At 34.7% G+C, this 22,293-nt stretch overlaps 4 protein-coding genes and 1 long non-coding RNA gene across 6 annotated transcripts; 4 read left to right on the top strand and 1 right to left on the bottom strand.

Annotated features, from left to right (window-relative positions):
- The first annotated feature begins 3,954 nt into the window (after nt 1-3,954).
- Nucleotides 3,955-5,408, top strand: LOC139774387 (uncharacterized). Its single transcript, XM_071709620.1, has 3 exons — nt 3,955-4,817; nt 5,066-5,241; nt 5,323-5,408. Exons 1-3 carry the CDS (start codon nt 3,955-3,957, stop codon nt 5,406-5,408), a joined length of 1,125 nt encoding a protein of 374 aa, XP_071565721.1.
- Nucleotides 5,409-6,429: 1,021 nt separating this feature from the next.
- On the top strand, nt 6,430-9,037 carry LOC139774401 (uncharacterized). Its single transcript, XR_011718571.1, has 4 exons — nt 6,430-6,514; nt 7,150-7,251; nt 7,738-7,896; nt 8,724-9,037. It is a non-coding gene; the product is annotated as an uncharacterized lncRNA (long non-coding RNA).
- Nucleotides 9,038-9,632: 595 nt separating this feature from the next.
- Nucleotides 9,633-11,522, top strand: LOC139774377 (ribosomal RNA processing protein 36 homolog). 2 transcript variants are annotated; one of them, XM_071709606.1, is made up of 4 exons: nt 9,633-9,757; nt 9,949-10,037; nt 10,188-10,707; nt 10,784-11,522. In XM_071709606.1, the coding sequence occupies exons 2-4, from the start codon at nt 9,993-9,995 to the stop codon at nt 10,921-10,923; spliced, it is 705 nt and encodes a 234-aa protein (XP_071565707.1). In that variant the 5' UTR covers nt 9,633-9,757; nt 9,949-9,992; the 3' UTR covers nt 10,924-11,522. The 2 variants fall into 2 exon arrangements, with proteins under 2 accessions (XP_071565707.1, XP_071565708.1); XM_071709607.1 differs by having other exon boundaries at nt 9,644-9,757; nt 9,985-10,037.
- Nucleotides 11,523-13,579: 2,057 nt separating this feature from the next.
- Tst (superkiller complex helicase subunit twister) lies at nt 13,580-19,376 on the top strand. Its single transcript, XM_071709604.1, has 11 exons — nt 13,580-14,078; nt 14,159-14,465; nt 14,578-15,226; nt 15,332-15,563; nt 15,647-15,900; nt 15,993-16,125; nt 16,209-16,487; nt 16,628-17,520; nt 17,594-17,952; nt 18,039-18,217; nt 18,313-19,376. The coding sequence occupies exons 1-11, from the start codon at nt 14,061-14,063 to the stop codon at nt 18,640-18,642; spliced, it is 3,633 nt and encodes a 1,210-aa protein (XP_071565705.1). The 5' UTR covers nt 13,580-14,060; the 3' UTR covers nt 18,643-19,376.
- Nucleotides 17,977-20,260, bottom strand: Sec13 (secretory 13). Its single transcript, XM_071709605.1, has 3 exons — nt 19,890-20,260; nt 19,367-19,754; nt 17,977-19,287 (listed from the first exon to the last, which is right to left on the bottom strand). The coding sequence occupies exons 1-3, from the start codon at nt 20,129-20,131 to the stop codon at nt 18,979-18,981; spliced, it is 939 nt and encodes a 312-aa protein (XP_071565706.1). The 5' UTR covers nt 20,132-20,260; the 3' UTR covers nt 17,977-18,978.
- Between the last annotated feature and the right edge of the window lie 2,033 nt (nt 20,261-22,293).

The following is a 22,293-nucleotide window of genomic DNA, read 5'->3' as shown; positions in this document are numbered from 1 at the left end:
ATGTTAGCAGGTACTTTTCTTATGATACCTACTAAAATATGTATAAATACCCTGGAAACATATCTTCGAAAAATCATACTAAAAACTTATATTTCCATATTATATAGAACCCTTTCCTATTCTTAAGTCCTTTCTTTTCTTTAAATTACAACATACATTGCGTGAGCGAGAAATTTATCTCTAAAACTGTTGCATATTATTTTAGTGAAACATGTGTTACTCCTTACATGAATACTTATTTCTTTTCGGGTAATATTCTTCGGTGAAATTATACTACGTAGCGTACAATAAAAAAATGCTACTACGCGTTGAAAATCGATAAATTCGAACCCTTTACCGCACAATATTTATAATGGCTATAAAAGACTACGTATACTATAATAGACAAATGATAATGTTAGCAGGTAATTTTCTTATGATACCTACTAAAATATGCATAAATACTCTGGAAACATATCTTCAGAAAATCATACTGAAATCTTACTATGCATGCATTTTCTAACTCTTTCGCAGACAGAGAACGTTACCACTTATTGAATTTGAACACGCAAAGCGATCCGTCTCTCACCTACATGCTTTATGATATGTATACCCCATGCCATATGCAATAACGCAGGAATATATTATTTTACAGTAATACCCCTTTACTACACCTTTTCATCATGAAATTGAAGCAAATACGTGGATCATTTATTATGTATAGCGGCTCGCGAAAGAGCTGCTACACTTCATTTTCCATATTATCGACTTGCAATACGCCAACATACGTAGCACATTGCAATCATGGGAAGAAAGGTGACGCTAAAGGAAGTGATCGCCGTCGTAAAGTTATGTTTGTTCCCAACTTGGTGTTGGCCTCAGCCACAAGATGCGACACAATTTAAGATGCTCTGTGTGAAACTGTATCACTGTTTGTGCATAATTATGGACATGTCCGTAGCAGTACCGTTGATGTACACTATAACACATTATCTTGACGAACCTGAAATGTTAGTGTCCGTAGTTATTATGACAAGCAGCTTTATTCACGGCAGTTTTAACTTTCTTTTCCATATAATTAATCACCATCACATACGGGTAATTACTGTTTATTTGTTTAATATTAAAAAATCCGCATGCAAATTAATTCAAAATTAATTTAAGACTTAGAATTTTATTACTAGATAGATCAATAACAAATGTGTCAATTAATTATTTGCAGAATGTTACTTTCGAACTGTTACATTTTAGCGGCTTGATGAAACCACATGAAGAAATTGTAGTTCAACGACACATTGACAAATATGTGGTGTACCATGGTGTATCTATATTTATTTACTACAGCGTTACGTTCTTAGCTAGCACAATGCCTCTTTTAGCGCAACAACAATCATTTCCAATGTTCGCCGAATATCCATTTAATACGTCTTATCAACCGCTATTTACAATAATCTATATACAACAATTTGCGGCCGGAATATTGGTATCAGCACAACTATGTACAAATGTTCTTATGGCTCTACTGCTCTGGTTTGCAACGGCAAGATTTGAGATATTCATTGAAGACCTGGGGAAAGTTACAAATGCCTATCAGTTGTTCGAATGTATTAAAAGTCATCAAGAATTACTCAAGTACGTATCACAATGTTTGTTTTATACGGAAGTAATCTAGTTTAGGGGACCCCAACCTTTATGGCCCGCAGGCCGGATTCGACTCTTGTAAAGTTTTATCCGGCCCGCCAAAGAATTTCGACGTTATACAGAGTATACTTTACCAATTAATAAAGTTATTATCCGCCGTAGGAGCTGTTCTGAATAAGTATGCATTTTTCTTGTACAATAAATAACGTACAGATACTTCTTTATCAATACGCTACATAAACGTTGCATATGTTACGTGTATTTACTGTAACTTTCTTGACAAAAATTTGTAAAATTCTTGGCAAACAAAATTAATCTTAGTGAGTTTTGTTAAATTAAATCATATTCTTACAATTATTGTAACATATTATGTCATATATAATTTAGCACAAAACTTTACCTCAATTCAGAAGTTAAAAAAAGAACAAAGAGTGCAAATAGAAATATCTTCGTAGAATACGACAAGCAAAACTAACCCTCTGCATATCAGTTTTTTGAAACAAAACAAAAAGAGGCACGATTTTCATATTATGGGGATAATGTTGCGTTTCTTTAACAGAAATTTACTATGTCTTTAACTAATTGCTACGTTTCATCTATTTCTGTAATGCAGAATATTAAATCTTTCGTTTTCTCGAAATTACGACATACAAAAGTTGCGTGAACGTGAAATCTATATGTATTCCTAAAACTGTCGTATATTATTTCAGTGAACCATATATTACTTTCTGCATACTTACTTCCTATCGTGGGAAGGATATGCATCGATAAACTTATTACATGTAACGCACAAAGAGGGAGAGGGGGAGAGGGAGAGGGGGGAGAGAGAGAGAGAGTCCTACTGCAAGAGTTAAAATTCCCCGGAAAGAAACTTTTTATATAATTATCTGTAAAATATGTCCATATATGTTTTCTTTCCCTTGTATAATCTCTATTCATATGTATAAGAAAAGTAATAAAAAGAATAATAAGAAAATAATTAGGCCTTCTATGCTACTCGTGCTACAAAAATTTTTGTAGGAAATATTGAAATTGTTAATATAACCCGGGCACGCTAAGTGTTTTTTGCGTAAATTTTAATAATTTTATTTTTTTTCTAAATTTCTTGCTAGTTGCTTGTATGTTCGAATACATGGTTGGGAAGTAACGCGTTACTTGTAACGTTTTGATTATAAAATAAAAATAATAACGGTAACGAGTTACTGTTAACAATGGCTAATGAATAATGGTAACAAAAACTATTTTTAATACCAACATACGCAACAAACACAGCATGTAAAGTAAAAAAAGAACAGATACATAGCAAGTATAATAAAGATATATAATTAAGAAAATCAGATGTTACTAATTTATCGTATTCACTTGACGCAAACTTCCTTTAATATCATTATTTTTGTATACAAATACAATACAACAAAAATATTAATGGAATACAGTTAAAATATAAAAAATAATAACTTCCTCCGCCAGAGAATTAAAACCAAAAAACATTATGGTGTTAACAACTCATGGAGGTTTTTTCCGTACCATCACTAAGGAATTTGGAACTAACAGCACGGTACTTTTAAAATCTTGGATTAATACTAAGAAGATGATTAGCATCTTAACTCAACAACGTATTTTTCTACTAACTAAGATGCAGAAGACATGTTGTATTACCACCAGACATACAATCCATCAGATCCAACATTCGCCTGCATAATTCCTACACTGCTTATAAGTTCGATAGATCTAAACAGCGTTATCAGAGAGCATTACTAAATTTTGAAATTAGTGACATACACGAGCATTTAGATTTCTTAAGTTCTAGTATTACAGATATTGAGGAGAGTTTGTGTCATTGTGCCGTTTGGTAAGAAATTTCTTCATACTAAACAAAGAAAAAATTTTTAAACATAGCCAATCGGTCAGAATGAAACTCGTAAAAAAGTTTCATCTTTTGATATGTAAGCAAAGTAAGTGTCACTCGTTTTTTAATATTGACAATAAAAAATGGCTGGTGAACATTAGTAATAAGTCTATACCGGACACGGTGAAGAACATCTTAAGCTTAGGAGACAAATTTGCATTACCGGTGTCGCGGTTAAATAAAAAAGATAGGCTCAGCTCTGTCGTGGATATTATTAAGAACATTGAGATCTCAGTAATTACAAAGTTCTTCCGAACATACGTGGCTCGGTAGCGAACTCTCTTCAACTGTTCTTAAACAAAAGTAGACATCTTAGTTTTATGGATCGTTATATCCTGAATGAATTTACGAAATGTAAAAACTTTTTACGGGAAAACGATGATGTCATTGTCACCAAAGCTGATAAAGGGCAAATAACGGTGATTATGGATAAATCGGACTACATCAATCGCATGACGGAAGTATTAAATGATACATCAACATATAAAAAACTAAAGAAGGATCCTATCAAACAGGTCACTAGCAAACTTAACCAACTGGTAAAGTCTTGGCTAGACAATGACATCATCGAATATCACGATTACAAGCGTCTGAATTGTACGAATGGGAACCTCCCACGGGGTTACGGTTTACCAAAGGTGCATAAGGCTGGGTTTCCGATGCGTATTATTGTGTCGGCAATAGGCAGTCCACTATATAATGTTGCTAGCTTTATGCATGACATCCTACAGAAGTCGATTCCTAAACCGCGATCTCGCATTAAAGATAGTTGGTCCTTTGTGAGGAAGATTGCGAATGTGAACATTGATACTGACGAAATCCTCATATCGCTTGACGTCACGGCTTTATTCACTAACATCCCGAAGGAGTTGGTGTGTGAAGGAATCAGGAAGCAATGGCATTACATTTCCCAACATACTAATCTCAATTTGACACAGTTTCTCCACGCGATCGAGTTGATTCTGCAATCCACCAGCTTCGGTTTCGATGGCCAATTTTATGAGCAGATCTTCGGCAGCCCTATGGGATCTCCGCTTTCACCTAGCGCTATCTTGGCGGATATAGTTATGGATGATTTAGAGACGCATTGCATTAGCCTACTGAATTTCGAGATTCGTGTTTTCCTTCGATACGTAGACGATATTTTTGCCATAGTGCCGAAGAATTCTATCAATGTATTGCTTGAAGTCTTTAATAATTATCATCCACGTCTGCAGTTTACCTTCGAAACCGAGGTTGACAACTCGATACCGTTTCTCGATACATTAGTTATAAGAGACGGCGATAGGTTAATTACTGACTGGTACAGGAAACCGACCTTTTCGGGGCGATATATGAACTATTTTTCCAACCATCCACATAAATACAAAATTAATACCATAATTAACTTAGTGGACCTTGCAATTTTATTATCTGATGATCGGTTCCACTATACAAACGTTAAATTGGTTAAAGACATTCTCATATGAACAATTGTTTTCCGACTAAGTTAGTGAATAAATATATAAATAATAGATTAATGCAATTAAATAACAGAAAAGATATTAGTAGCAGTGACGATGGTTGTCAGGATAGTACTTTTGACGCGCGAAACTATATAGTGATCCCGTACATCAAAGGCATAAGCGAGGGCATACGGCGTACTTTAAAAAATGTCGGTTTGGATGCGTTATATTCGATACCGAAGAAGCTTAACACAGTTATTAAAAGGGGTAAAGATAGACTAACAACAAACAAAGAAACGAATATTGTATATCAAATTGATTGCGGAAACTGTGATGCTGCGTATATAGGGCAGACTAAGAGACACCTGTGGAGACTAGAATCAAGGAGCATTGTAATGACGTTAAGAAGCATTGCAGCAATCACTCTGTTGTGAGCAAACATCGACTACACAACAACCATAATTTTAAATGGTCAGAGCCTAAGATTTTGTACAAGGAGTGTAATACGAGAAAAAAAGAGATTGCTGAAATGTTTTTTATAAAAAAACACAAGGACACTATTAATCTTCAAAGAGACACAGAGAATCTAAACGCTGTATATGACGGCGTCATCGCGTCTGTTTAATTGTTTATATTTATTATCCTTCGCGGCAACCTTCCTGACCCCTTGATTCTACTTTCTTTGTCAACGCTTAGTCTATCAATTACTTTCACTCGCACGACACGGCACATCGGAGATTCTCTAACTGGATATGCATAATCGTGGATTTTTGATATATGAGACACGTAAGAATTGATCGTTGCATTCTCTCTCCACATATTGTTTCCTGCAGTTGTACTTATGATCATGCCGGTACATCTCCATAATACAAGGATGTCTCTGAGTTCCGTATGACGATTCTATTGGATGATTAGGTAATGCTCTCTTATTTAATGATTTTATATGTAAATATTGTTTTATATATCGCGACGTTCCCAAATTTCAGACCGCACTTGAGAAGGGCTCAAACCTAGAGCCGAAACGTAGTGCACAGAATTATAATTTGCCAGGTAGTCGAGAATAAAGAATTTTTTGAGAATACAGTTAATATGCAGCGCGTATATTTGACGTTTATTTCTAACTCTTTTTTAAAAAGGTAAATTTTGTATAGTCTATATTTGACGCAATAACAATCAAACCATAGAACAAAAGGCTCAACTATATTATATATAGTTATATACATATAGTTGTACCTTTTGTTCTACGGTTTGGTCATTGCATCGGATTTTATAATATAAAAGAATATTAAAACAAAAAGATATTTTGTTTTTATATAATTTTCAAAAATAAAACTCTTATTTAGTCATCACAAAGGTGTTAATGTGCTCTCTTGACAAAATAGATTGGGGATCCCCAATTTAATTTAAAAAAATTTAAGTGGTGTTGATGCATTTATTCAGGTACGCTGAAGAAGTTGCAATTTCTGCTCGTCCGTTCGCATTATCAACTCTGTATTGTAGCACGGTTTGCTTAATATGCACCTGCCTTTTTTTTCTGACAGTAAGTACATGTAACACATATCTATTATAAAAATCTAATATTTATATATTTTCTTCTGAATTTATGAATATACATATATGTATATAAATATATCATGATCATCAAACATACTTAAAAAAAAAAACAAGAATAGCCTCGAGATTATGTACTAGGATGGTGATAAGTTTGATAAATTTGTATGAGATAGCGTTATAATCCATTTGGTGATCCATTTGGTATCAAACAATCCTCGTATATTATCGAGGGTTATTTGATAAATTTAGTAAAAAAGCAAGTAATTCAAACATTTTTTGGGGAAAAAAATCTTTTTTTTTGTGGCAACTACTAAACCGCTGGCTTCAAACGACAACCAAACGTGAACAACGCGTCATTTCTGGCTCAAATTTGGCCTGGGGGAGTTTGAAGAGTGGAATTTGCGGTCTGGAACTTTCCAGGCATTACATCACCAAATGAATTGTAACACACACCATCTCATACAAATTTACCAAACTTATCAAACCACCATCGTATATGCAGTACGACATAATTATCATATCATTATATTCTTTATTTACTTATTTTGATTAAAGCCAAGAATTTTAGTATCAAAGCGTAAGTTATAAAAATATCATGTATATTATATTTTTATAAAATAGGATCAACCTATAGCTAAACTGCTCCACTTTTTCACATTGTCACTAGCAGCTTTATCGGAAGTATATATGTACAGCTTGCCAGCAGAATACTTGATGCATACAGTAAATTACTTATCATTTAGAGAACCCTACACAGGTTTTATAGGTGTAAAAGTAGTTCCGGTTAAATTGGCTGAAATTGAAATATATTGTAGTTTATAGGTAAATCAAAAGTGCCCACGGGCAAAATCCAAAAATCAAAACTATAAAAAATACGAAGGCTTAAAGTGAGTGCCATTGGAGTTTCAGAAATACTTGTTTTTGAATACATATAGTATTAAGTTAATATATAAATGTTTGAAACTATATATAATGTGTGCATGTGTGTGTGTGTATGCGTATGTGTGCGTGCGTGTAAAAAAATAGTATGTGTATTTAGATTATTGGTAGCATAATAAAGAAGTCGAGATCTGTAACGTAGAGCAGGAAAATTTTTGTTCTTTTCTTTATGCTGCCACTTTTACATCTATAAAATGTACGAGGTCCTTTGTTATATTGCAATTAATTTTAATTAAAAAAGAATTTATTACTTTTATTACTTTTTCCCAGAGCAAAAGCGTTGCAGAAGTAGCGTTCCATATGCTCGAAAATAATCATTTCATTGAACTATGGAAATGCCTGCAAATTGTTATAATGCGGAGCCAAAAACCAATAGAGGTTAAAATTCCTTGTCTCATGCCAGCACTATCTCTCAATTCCTTTACAACGGTAAGAACTTTCAAATTGATTAAAAAGTTGATTAAAGATTGCTAACATATCGTTTATAATAGTTACTTGGCATCATTACACACAATTCTACATTTTTACTAGTTTTCTATCAAGATATTATTTTTTATTATTATTTATAATTTAAACTATAAAATAGTAAAAATGGTCTTTAAACATTAGAAACATGAATAAATTTGCAAGTAAACCTATTTACTATTTATTTCCTTTCTTTTTTGCCGTTTGTTTATTTTTATGCATTCTATATTTTTATTTGCGCGTGTGTCCATCTAACTAACAATAAGTCATTCATTATTTTTATTCTACGTATGGTTATAATCACACAGATATAAATGGCAAGAACATAAAACGAAAAATCGTAAAAAAAAATAAAAGGTCAAAGAATAAAAAATATTTAGATTTGATTATACAATTCCTAATAATAGTATCTTTTAAATAATTTGTACATAATATAATGCATGTTATATATAAAGATTATAACAATTAAGTGGTAGGTTTAATATACATTTTTTGACATAATTTCAAGAACGTCTTATCATTCCGTAATTAAAGTATTATTATTTTTTTAATTAACAAATTATTTTGACATTGCTATAAAAAAGTCAGAATACTGTATTATTATTAATCTTTCTTACTAATTTATTTTTTCGTTAGTTTTTTATTCATAATTAATTCACTTAATTATTTATTAAAGAATTATTAACAGATGTAATAAATGTATGTATTTTTACTTTAAAATGCGTAAAGAATAATAGCACATACATTTTTATGTATTATCAAAAACTTATATACTTTGTTGTATGTTACAGTATCTTTCGACTATACTCTCCTATTTTACAACACTGCGAGTAGTGATGGACGATGATAAAAGTTAACAGTAAACTCAGTATGTTAAAATAGTTACAATAGTATTGATTAGTTAATACAATATAAGGGTTGTCTCGGCAAACTACTGGTTTGATTTGAAGATAATATTTTTAGTTAGAATTATTGTCGCAGTGCTATATTCATTAATTTTTATTATATGTTCTAATTTTTCATAACACTCATGGAACGTTTAATATCATTAATCACAACACTAACCAATAAAATATAAGGATCGAGTGACTTGGAGTCATCACTATTTCCAATTAACGTCTGTTAACTTCTAACCGACCATTAACTATCGAAATAGCCAATTTCTATTAGCTATTCTGAAAAGTTTCTTTTATTAAAAATCAGAAACTGAAAAACTGATCTCCCCTAATACAACATATTAATTTCAATAATATTACCGACATTAAGCGATAATATTAATATCCCTCCCATTGTCATATCCCTCCCTCCCGATTCGGTGAGGGATATATACTTTACTCCGGTCGCAATGGATTCATGTGTACATTTATTAACGCCAGTGCAGTGATATCCATAAAATGTGCAATGTGATAAAGTGATATACTTATAACGTATAAAGCGATATGTATAATATATCCCCGAAAGGTAACCACATATGTTCCTTATTTTTGTTCTGTCACTTTCTTTAACACTTATTTATTAAAAAAAGAATTAGTTCAACCGATATATAATCTGCAGCTATAAGTCACATTAATAAATATATGATATTAATTAAATTATATTTAATTAAAAGGAAAGAAGTCAGTGTGTCGATGTTGAGAGAAAAATCAAATAGCGATTAATCAAAAGGCAAATTATCGATTATCGTTATTTCGATTAATCGAGAAACATCGCCCATTCTTACACTGCTCTGTTCTGTGATTTGTGTAACTTTGCGTACAAATGAAATTTATAATGTGTGATTTCACTTTTTAGGCACTCATATGATCAATACAGTACTAGTGCAGATGTAAGTATAATTTATAGTATTTATACAAATATATTTTTCCTAATCTTTTTATTGTTTTCTTGAGTACATGAACAAACTGTAAATCCTAACCTAAAAATGTGGTATTGCATTTTGTCAAGTGCCAAGAAACCTAAACACAGAGTTGACGTCACGTTAAACACTAAATAAAAAAAAATTGTATTTTGTTACAGAGATTGATAAATTTGTATTCCATTATTACATCTTAGGACTCAACATGAATGATGAGGAAAAGTCCCTACTTACAGAAGATAAAGATCGTGTAAGTTTTTCTTCATTTTTACTACTTATTTTTACTACATATTATTAAATGCTTTTATTTAGGATAATTTTAATTAACACAGCACTATTATTACAAGAAAAGTTTATATATTCGTGGGTGGTAACATGCTCTGAATTGTTTGGGTTTTAGGAACAAGTACGAGAGGAATTAAAACATATGAGTTTTGAGGATTTACAGAAATTAAAGGAGAAATTAGGTACCAAGGTATACAATGAGACGATATTTGGAAAGAAAAGTAAGAAAAAAACTGAGAAAATAGAGTTTAAACGGGAAAATAAAAATAGGCCACGAGAGATTTCTGCTAAAAAGCCAGTACCCAGATATAAAGAGTTAACTCGAGTCAAAAAAGTTGTATCTCGGGATCCTAGATTTGATAGTTTATGTGGTACGTTTGATGAGAAGGCCTTCAGACATTCTTATGCATTTATTAACAAGTTACGGGAAAACGACCTCAAAACTTTACAAGAAGAATTGAAAGAAACGACAGATCTAAAAGCTATAAAGAAAATAAAATATCTCACTCAGAGGCTTGAAAATCAGTTAAGGGAGGAAAAGAAAAGGAAAGAGAAAGCAGAAAAGAAGCGGCAAGAAAAGGAAGAGGTACTAGAATCTGTTAAACGAGGAGAGAAGCCTGTCTTCAAGAAAAAATGTAAGTTTAGCTTATCGTTAACATAATACTGATTGATATTATATTGTTTTATTTTTATCTTATTTGTCTTTTGCAGCTGAGAAGAAAGTCTTGGATTTGGTCTCACAGTATGAAGAATTGAAAAATACAGGTAAACTGAAGAAGCATATTCAGAGACTGCGAAAAAAGAATAAACATAAAGACAGGACAAAATTGAAAGCAGACAGAACGGAGTGAAACACATATATATATATATACGTGCATATATGTACATTTACACACAAAAAAATGTTTCCATAATTTTTTCTAATATCTCTGGAACTATTTATCTTTATTAAGATACAACTCTAGATATAGATATAAATATTTTATTTTTGTTGTCTGAATTCTATTGTCTAGGGGAAAAAAACTTTACATTCTTTTAAGTTAAAACATTCAATATATATGTATATATTATTTTTAATATATTAAAATAAGTATAGTTCACAATAACTTTAAAACGTTGAAACTTTTACACTTTAAAACGGATCCTTATTTTAATTCTATTAATATTATTATTAATAGAATTAAAATAAAGACCTATTTTAAAGTTTTAACGTTATAAAGTTTATTGAACTATACTTATTTTAAATATATTAAAAATAATATATATATTGAATGTTTTAACTTAAAAGAATATAAAGGTTTTTTTCCTAAACAATAGAATTCAGACAAATAAAATAAGGATCCGTTAATTTCTATTTATTGTATTCTTTCTCTGTGTACCTGTGCGAGTGTGTAGCCTCAAGCACATTAGCACACCAAATTAAATAACGCAAAACGAGTCCGAGATGAAATATTTGTCATAATTCTTTATAGCTCATCCATTTTAAGATAACGGATCTATGAGATTCTATATTTCCTTTTAATACAATTATGATACGTAAATATATAGGTATATCTGATACAATTTTCACAGATCCGTTATCTCATTATTAATGCTTTTTGTCACTCACCAATCGACAGTGGAGTTGTCAGCCACGTATGATCAGCGCCACGATGATTCTGTAATATACAAACATAAAATTCAAATTAAAACACTCAAAATATAATCAATAATTCAAAAGATAATTCTTACATGCATAAAATTTCTTAATGGCTTTTCATTTAATATCTATTAAAATAATTATACATTTTTCAAAAAGGATCTGCACAAGAATAAATTTTTATAAAATTTCAGATTAATTTTTTTCTCCAATTATCTTTAAATCATCAAAACAAAACGACTAATTTTAGTACAAATAAGTAATAATGCTTACCGCAATGTTACTCCAACGACGCCCGATACCTTTCCTAGGCTTCCTTAGTCTCCTCCCGGGTTCTTTCATCTGAACCCTTTTCTTTACTCACACAGCAGAGGAGTACACAAAATTGATCTGTAACATACGAAAATATTTAAATAAAAATAATGTCTAAAATAAATATGGATTTCTTGTTATAAGAAAAAGATAATACTTATATTTTATATATACATATACAAAAAATATTTATAGATACCTATATAGTAAAAATAGTAAAAATGCAACGAAATACGTATATCTGTGTAAGATAGCGTAAAAAAATTTTCGGGTGCTAAGAGAGCGACGCGACACACGACGTCACTCAATTGATTCGCGCGATAGATCTTACAATAGGACGGACAAGGCTTTCGCGAAACACGCGTTCGAACGGATTATCATATTAATTTCGCGATAGCTATTGATTGCTATGAATGTGAAATGCAAACTTAATGCATGTTACATACTTACCAATTAAATAACTCGTGCCACTCGTTCGGAGCCGATCCTCGTCGCATTCTGGAAAAGGAGAACGTATAAATTAATATGGCGGAGGCGCTTCGTCTCTCGCGCGCGGTCAACTCGCGCCGAAAGCGCCGCGGCGCGCGGCGTCGCTACGCGTCCCACTCTCAACTTTGCGATCCCGAACTTCGAAAATTAAATATTATAAACTCGCCTGTTATCGCGGTTGTTATTCTGCATTCCAGCGAATAGCGTATTAATATTTTTGGCAAATATCCGCGATATTCGCGACACTCGAAAGTACGGTCGTCACTTTCGCGATTGCTCGCGCGACGCGCCTTCGGCCGAACGAGTATCCCGGAATACGTATTATTAAGAAATCATCAATACGCGAGCGTGTCGAATCCATACTACGCGATAGATACTGCAGTGAATATAATGCGTGCAAAGTTAATATGTGGTATGCTTACCAATTAAATGAGTCGCGACGCCACTCGTTCCGGAGCCGATTCAGCCGATCAGTCTTGTGTCCGCCGCGTTCTGGAAATGAAAGGAGAACGTCATCAATATGGCGGTCATCTCTCGCGCGGCTAACTTCGCGCGCCAAATACGCCGCCGCGTCGCTAGTCGCTACGCGTCTCGCTCTTAATTTCACGCTTATGAATTTTCCGAACTTCGAGTTCGGATTGTTCGGAAATATTATATGCTAATTACGAGGCTAATTACATGCTTTTATTACGATTGTTTTGCAGTCTAACGAATAGGCGTATTAATACTCTTGGGAGATATCCGCGATATTCGAAAATACGATCATTGCTCTCTCGCGCTTGTCCGCGCGATACGTCTCGGCCGTACAAGTACGCGAAATACGTGTTATTACAAACTATTAATACCCGAGCGCTGAATCTATACTACGCGATAGATACTGCATTAAGTAATAAATAATAATGGAGGATTAAAATATACGTTACTCCGTTACTCTTAACTCTTACCAATTAAACGAGTCGCGACGCCACTCATTGACTCATTGCGGAGAGCCGATCCGTCTTGCGTCGTTGTGTCTGTCGCCGCCGACGCCGCCGTTCCGGCCGTTCTGGAAATGGAAGAGGAAGGGGGACGTAATCAAGATGGCGGAGGCGCTTCTCTCGCGCGCCGCGGCCACCGCGGTCAACTTCGATTTTTTTGGTTAATCCGAAGTTCTAAATAATTTATGTTAAAATAATTTTTGATACACGAAATTGAAAGTGGTTCAGGCCGTCAGGTTTCTCTCTGAATCCAGGAGGGGAGTTTGTTTAGGCTGTTTGGGGGGATCTCAGTGGGAAATCTTCGTTACTCGCGTATAACCTATTTTGCCTGTGTTGGCGAGGTTAATTGTACAATCAGATAAAATTAATTATGTACTCCGAGATTTAAATATATACGTGTACAAACTTAAAATACACATAATTTAATTACTGCTAATTGAGTTAAATTACTATTTTAACGTCTCAATTATGTGACACGTTAAACTTTATATTAAGCTTATACTTTATATTAGGCAGAGAGAAAAATTAATATATGAATATATAATAAACAAAGGAGATTTGTGAAATAACGATGACTGAATCGACGCGAGTAATTATTACTTAATATATCAAATATATGATATTCGCTCCTTGTTACAATTTTATGTATTTATCTATATTGATTCACAGTTTACCGGGCCTCCACCCATCTGGCCTGATATTAAATCAGAACTGCGGGAATACATTGAATGCCCTGAACGATTACCTATACATCAGCTGGACAGTACCCAACGTTATTGGCCACGCAGAGCAGATGTTCTTTCGTTGTTAGAATTTGATTTGGCTCCGGTCAGTACCACGCTGAGATTTGACCGTGACCCAATAACGGGCAAAATTGGCGAGATACAAGAGATCTGCTTGCAAGGTGCAGGGGAAACGGCAAGGAATTCTATGTCTATGACTCGTGCACCTGGATCACTTGCAGACGGAGTTCGAGGTACTCTAATTTTATCTCGACATGTATTTCTCTTCGTTAAAATTGTAGTACATCAGTCAAGGCATAATTGCAAAATAATGCATATATTAGATGAATGTTATATCTCCCGCAGGTAATCCTAGTAATATTCCATTTTGGCCTGGTGGTTTTGAAGAGCCTAAAGTACCTGAAAATGAAATCGTTATTAACGACATTGACTTCGAGAAGAATTTAAGGACATTAGCCAAAGGATTTAGCTCGGGTTTAGAATTTAAAAGTGACAATTGCACACCAATCAATTGCACGAGGAACGAAACAGAAATTTCATTGTCTGAAGAAACTGAAAAATTAATAATCAATAATGATAATATAAATTTAATGTCCGTTGTACACGAGGAGGGAAATTTGCTTGGCTCATCGTCTTCGGTTGAGGAGCCGAGAAAAGAGAACGTTCAAGTTTCGGACAGCAACATTCCCTTTACAGAAAATTCCACTTTACCCAAAGATATAAGTATACCTGTCTTGAAAATATCCGAGAAACAAACAGAACTTTCAAAGACAGAATGGGCGGAGCAGCTGGATGTATCCGCACCAGTAACTGACTTTGACAAGAGAATATCTGACCCAGCAATCACATTCAATTATGAACTGGACACCTTTCAGAAACAAGCTATTCTTAAATTGGAAGAGAATAGCAACGTCTTCGTTGCTGCGCATACATCAGCGGGGAAGACTACTGTTGCTGAATATGCCATTGCATTGAGCCAAAAGCATATGACAAGGTAAAGTTATAAGGTTTATATAGTAAGGTTAAAAATTAACTTTGCGATACTATTGTTATAGATAGCTAGATATTAATTTCCTGATAACCTTTTATGTCATTCCAGAGTGATTTATACGTCTCCCATAAAAGCACTGTCAAATCAAAAATATCGTGATTTTAAGAGAAAGTTTGAAAGCGTTGGGTTACTAACAGGTGATTTGCAAATAAATCAAACTGCTTCATGTCTAATCATGACAACGGAGATCCTACAATCAATGTTGTATTGTGCATCCGATGTTCTACGGGATCTAGAATTTGTTATATTTGACGAAGTGCATTATATAAATAATGAAGATGTGCGTAATGCTGATTTTATAAAAAATGGCGCGTATACCTACAAAAAATCTGACAATCTATAAAAATTATTTTGTACTTTTAGAGAGGTCACGTATGGGAAGAAATAGTCATTCTTTTACCACAGAATATTAATATAGTAATGTTATCTGCGACTGTACCAAATCCAATAATATTTGCGGATTGGGTCGGTCGTATCAAAAAGCGAAAGATGTACGTGATTAGCACTTTGAAAAGACCCATACCTCTTTTACATTACTTGTACACTGGCACTGACGGTAAGACTAAGGATGACAAATTCTTAGTCCTTGACAGCAACGGCCAGTTTTTATTGGATGGGTAAATCATTTCTCTTCCTACCTTTATATATTTTTGAGTGAAAGGAAGAGAGGCATGATAATGATACAGTGATATTTTAATACTTGATCCAGATGGTACAAAGCGACAAATACATCCGATAAAAAGAAAGACAAAACCCCAAAGGACTGTAGAAGAAGAATTCAAATGACGTCGAAACAAGAAGAGGTATTATGGAGAGCATTTGTAAGCCATCTTCAGAGCAATGTACGTTGTTATAACTGCATACTTTTTATTCTACAGAGAAATTATGTGATAATTATTTTTATATGAATAATGCAATTTTATAGGATATGTTACCCGTTGTCGTATTTACTCTGTCGAGGAAACGCTGTGATATGAATGCTGCTACGTTAAGAAATCTTGATTTAACGACTGCGAGGGAAAAGCATCAAGTACATGTATTTTTCCAATCTAACATAAAACACCTGAAGGGTAGCGACAGAGAATTACCACAAGTACTTATGATGCAAGAGCTCTTAGGAAAAGGAGTGGGTATACATCATAGTGGGATACTGCCAATTTTGAGAGAGATCGTAGAAATGTTATTTCAGAATGGAGTTGTGAAGGTAATTTTGCGAGGAAACATTGAAAAAACAAAATGAAAAAATTAAAGCACATTTTTAAAAAGTCTTAAGTAATCTTCAAGTCTTGGAAATATGCAAAAATTAAGAAGGTGTAACGGAATTACATTTTATCGCATTTTTAGTTACTATTCGCGACAGAAACTTTTGCTATGGGAGTCAACATGCCAGCGCGCACGGTGGTGTTCGATTCTATACGAAAGTACGACGGAAGCAACTTTCGTACCCTGTATCCGACTGAATACATACAGATGGCTGGTCGTGCCGGACGGCGAGGTCATGACAGCACGGGAACTGTTATAGTGATGTGCAGAAACGACGTGCCACACTTTAACGACTTGAAACCTATGATGTGCGGTGAGCCGCAAACATTAGAATCGAAATTTAAAGTCACGTATTCCATGCTTCTAAATTTGAGAAGGGTAAATGAATCCGTCACCGTTGAGGCGATGATGCGCAAATCTTTCAAGGAATCGCCATTGGCCTCGCAGGAAGCAACATATAACAACGAGTTACGGAAAATCGAGCGCGAATTGTCGAACTTGCCGCCTTTGACCGATATGCAAAAAATACTCTCTGCATTCTATCACAAGGCGGTCGATTATCTGGAAGATATTAAATTCTTGAACCCTTATTTATTCGATTCGAGAAAAACGGCGAAAAGTTTAACTGAGGGTAGAGTCTTGTTAATATCCTACGTGAATCATTACAACAAACTAGCCCTATTATTGAAAGTTCACTATCACAAAAGCTCTATTCAATACAAAGTCTTGATACTCAAGGACGCGAATGCACCCACTTCCGAAGATGATGAAATCAAAAGTCCTCAGATATTCGAGAAATGGTGCGAGATTATGAGCCTGACAAAAAAAGAGATATTTGTCCCAAGCACTAATCCGTCACACGAGGTTCTGACTATATTTCCATGGCATATATTGAAAATAACTAATTGTCAGATAAAAGTTGACTGTTCTTTGGTATTAAATGATTGGGAAAAGAGACAAATCTCACGATTCAAGTAAGAAATAACATAGCATAGTAAAAATTTTTGGAGCATGTTATATACTTATCGAATATTTCTTCTTTTTTAGAAACGATCCACCGGGACAAACATGTCAGACAGCAGTTCAAGAATTGACTTCTCTATCATTTAACGCTTCTATCAAGCCTCAAATCCTACAACCGTATATCAAGCCCTCGTCGAAAAATGATTTTCAATTGAGGATACAACATAGGGACAAATTAAAAGCTAATCTGGGCGATATGAAGTGCAAGGAAATACCAAACTTTGAAGAACAATTCAGACCTGTATTCGAACGGAATCAACTTGAAGATAAAAAGCGACAGCTTCAACTTAAACTCAGCGATGAAGGAATGGCATTGTATCCGGATTACCTGAATATGGTAGCACTCCTTAAACATTTTAAATACATAGATAATGATGAAAGAGGTTTGTATTAATCAAAATCGTATAATAATTATAGATTTAATATTTATTTATTAAAGCGCAATTAACAATGTATCATTATTTATTAGTCGCCCTAAAAGGAAGAGTCGCGCTGCAAATGGGTAGTAACGAACTGCTGATAACAGAATTGATTCTCAAAAATGTGTTGACTGTTTTACAACCGGCAGAAATAGCAGCGTTGTTATCAGCACTGATCTTCCAGCAACGCACAGAATTCGAACCTAAACTCCCACCAAACCTTACTAACGTATGTGTTACTGATTCATCTCTTTCTGGCTCAATCAAGTATTCAAAAAATTGTACATCGCGATAAGAAATTAAAACAATCCTCGTCCTCTTCAGGCTTGCAAGATAATGAGCGAGGTGCACGCGGAACTGGAGCATCTGGAGCAATACTATCAACTATCGACATTACAACCATTGAATTTCGGCTTGGTGGAGGTTGTCTACGAATGGGCGCAGGCCAAATCATTCGCCGAGATCATGAAGATGACGGATGTCCAGGAAGGAATTATAGTTCGTTGTATACAGCAACTCGGCGAAACATTGCAAGATGTTAAAAATGCGGCTGTGACGATAGGCGACCCAGTTTTGAAAGAGAAGATGGAGGAAGCCTCGACCGCGATCAAACGTGACATAGTTTTCGCCGCGTCCTTATACACCCAAGACTGATTGTGAATGAGTAATTTATTAACTCTCAATACTACCGGTAAAATCGATGTATTTTTTTATAAAAAAAATTACGCAGGTATTGCTGCAAATACATACTGTTTGTAAAAAAATATCCATAAGAACGTATGATATTTGCAAACAATTTTTTCAGTTATCGCAATAAGAATAAACATTATATTTCGAATAAATGTTTATAGATAATCAAATATTAACGGTAAATAACTCGAACTAACTCTGGAATTTGCTAAAAGATCCTCGATATCAAACAAATCCATATTAATTATTAATTACAACGCTTATTTTATATTATTTTACATGTTCTTCGTTAAATCAATATTACAATGCGCGTTGATCTGGATTGTTAAGATTTCCTTGATCTTTGTTCAATTCCGAGATGCATGCCCACTGTCCTTCGGAATTCTCGCGCCAGAGCGAAACCTTGTTGTCGCCACCGCTGACCGCTAAGATACCGCCTGTCAACGACCAGCTGACATTCCAGATAACGTCATCGAAGACATTAAGAACGTTCGGTGTCCAGCTAGTGTAATCGTTGGAAGTCCATACGACAACGCGGCGATCTTGCGAGCAAGACGCCAAAGCGGCTCGAGATGGGCCAACTGCCGGTGCCCAGGCTACATCGCGAACCTACAAGTATGATAAAAAAAAGATATATAAATATGTAAGTCTTTGATGTTTAATTATTTCCATTGTTATTAAATTGTACCCAATCGCTATGTGCTTCCAGTTTATTCTCTTCTATCCATCTGTCGCCGTCCTCCTTCCATATCTTCACTAAATTGTCACAACCACCGGTGGCTAACCGCTTAACAGGATCGTTCCTCTGTTGAGTCGCACTGGGATCGGCGCCCGAATCGACCGCTGGACACCAACTGACCGCATTGCACCCAATCGTGTGAGCGTTCGTTATTTTCTGCATGTGCCAGGTATCTCCAGTGTTTGCAAGAATGGAAACTGATCCGTCTGAACTTCCGCAGGCCAGGATCAGACCAAACTCGTGCGGCGCCCACGCGACCGAATTGACAGAGGAATCATGGCCAGTATGCTCGTAGATCTTGGTCCATTCTCCCAGTTCCTTCCAGATAATTACCTTTCTGTAAAAGTGCACAAACGTTGACTGCGTATTATCAGGGGCTTTAGCTGCTATTAAGTTATTAGGTATACTTAATTATTAAGCTTGATACTTTGGTTAATGTATGTAACACAAGTAGCATTGTAAGACTGTGTACCTGTCATAGCTACAAGACGCCAAGAGATTGCCGAATTTCGGATGGGCCCACGCGACCTGCCACACCGGGCCGATGTGTCCCTTGAGAACGGCGACCAGGCTCTGGGTGCCGTTTTTCAAATCGAATATCTTCACCGAATTGTCGCTCGAGCAAGTTGCTAACCTCAAACCGTAGTAATCCATCTCCGCGTCGTGGATCATGTCCTCGTGGCCGGTGTCGACGGTATTTAAAACGGACACCATTTTGAAAGGATAACTATCGCCGGCGAGACTTTAATTATACGAAGGGACTGACTGAAGGATAAAGGTAATCGCGAATATGGTACAGGTTATGTTGACGTAATGCCTGTCACTACGTGGAGGCATATGCGCGACTCGATAACGACAATCGACTGCGCTGCGCATGTTCTGCGCGCGCAAGCAATTCGTATTCTCCGGATGCGTTCCGAGATGTGCTGACAGTATTGAAAATCTGTTGTTCCTGGTTGATACGTCTTGGAGGGAATTCACCCTTTCTTTCTCTTTAAATGCGCTCGTGAGTTCTAGCTTTATAATCGTTAATTGTTTGTTATCTATTTTAGATGAAGAGCGTATACAACACTGAATTGAGCCATCAATTATATACGTATGGTTGCGATCCACTTGGTGCTCCAAACGCTCTTGGAAACATTTCATCCTTGTTGTTTATCAAATGTTAAACAAGGATAAAATGATACTTTGAAGCGTTTGAAGGATCTAGTGCACCCTATGTATCTCTATGACTGTAATCCATTTGACGCTACAAATGCTTTGAAGCGTTCCTCTTCTCCTTCTTTCTTCACTGAATGCTTCGAAGCATATTTGTAGTGTTAAGTGGACCGCAGCCTGTATTTAGCGCTCTAAATGTAATCTAAATAACGTTTTATCTCTCTCGCATGATGATGCAACAATTGTTACATTATATTGAGACTCCCTCTCACGATACCCTCAAATATTCAAAATTAAAAGTCTGCAACTTATATGGTCCACTATGTTTCTTAAAGAGCGTCCAATAATTATCTATACATAGCGCTATTTCTTATCAAAAATTGAGTGGAAAAGTCCTGAACCATTTTTTTTCTATAATGATTAATCAAACAGTAATTATTGAGTAAAGTCAATCCAATCAGCATCATCCATTAGCCGGGCGTATATGTCAGTAAGTCGCGTGATAGTATGCGTAAGTGCTGATTGGATTGACTTTACTCTCAATAAATTTCTGCTTTATTAAGCATTACAGAAAAAAAGGGTTCAGGACTTTTTGATTCAATGTTTTTTAAGGAATTGCGCTTTGCGCAAATTAGTGGACGCTCTTTTAAAAATATTCTGAAAGATATTTTGTTTTTATATGATTTTTAAAAATGAAACTTATATCCGGCTCCCTGTTTATTACAAAGATTTTAATGTGGCCTTCTTGATAAAAAAGAACGGAAACCCCTGCTCTAAACGCTCGTTTTTATTTCTATCGAACTGGGTTTATTTACTTTACCAACGACTTTGCCAATGCTAGTGGACCGATCTAAAGCGTTTGAAAGCGTAAATGATATTATTGACAGCGTATAGATGACGTAATAGAGTCGGTATAAAGAGATTTAGAACTGTGCGAGAGCACTCGATTTCAAAAACGATATGTAAAATGAATTTTAGTAATTATTAGATTCAAATCAATTGACTTCCAAATTGTAAATCTTTAAAGAGATCTTTAAAATAATATCTACATCGAAATAACTGACTCTGGAGTTCTATATTATATTTCGAAATGAGCGCATACATTCGAGTCTGCATATTGAGAGAAAAAGTCTTAATATGTCATACTCAATTTAAGAAGTTTTATTTGATTCGATACGCAATTTATGATTATAATTTGCAGATCGGAAAATAAGTTTTTAAAGTAGTTTTCGTCTTTCAAAGTTTTCAATGTTTTCGATCGTATTTTTATTCCTTTACATAGCACTCATTTGCTACAACAAATGACATAACTCAAAAAGCAAAGTTTCCAAAAAAATAAATTTGAATATTTTGAATCATTACATAATATTTTCTAAAAATATGAGTTTGATGTAATAACTGATTGTAGAGGAATAAAAGTAACTAGCTATATATTAGCTCTTTATTCAATGTGAATTTGAATTCTCCACCATTCTTTATTTCGTAAACAACCGAAAAAATGACAATCGTTGCTGTATAGGAAATAAGCGATATGTATATCGGGTACATTTTTACATGCGCGACTCTAACGACTGTATTAAACGATTTAAACGGAAATTCAGGACGATGAGCCCGTGGGTTCCGGCTGCTCGCGATGCTCGGGTCGCCGTGAGATCCGGGCGGAGAATCGGTGGAAGGATCAGGAGTGAGGGGAATCTCGGTCACTGGGCCTCACCTCT

This window comes from Temnothorax nylanderi, unplaced genomic scaffold (assembly GCF_030848795.1).
Source record: "Temnothorax nylanderi isolate EJ_2023f unplaced genomic scaffold, tnyl_v1.0 TNYL_tig0080_pilon, whole genome shotgun sequence".
NCBI lineage: Eukaryota > Metazoa > Arthropoda > Insecta > Hymenoptera > Formicidae > Temnothorax > Temnothorax nylanderi.
Note: the sequence above shows the minus strand (reverse complement) of the source record. Positions and strands in the feature narration are given on the sequence as shown.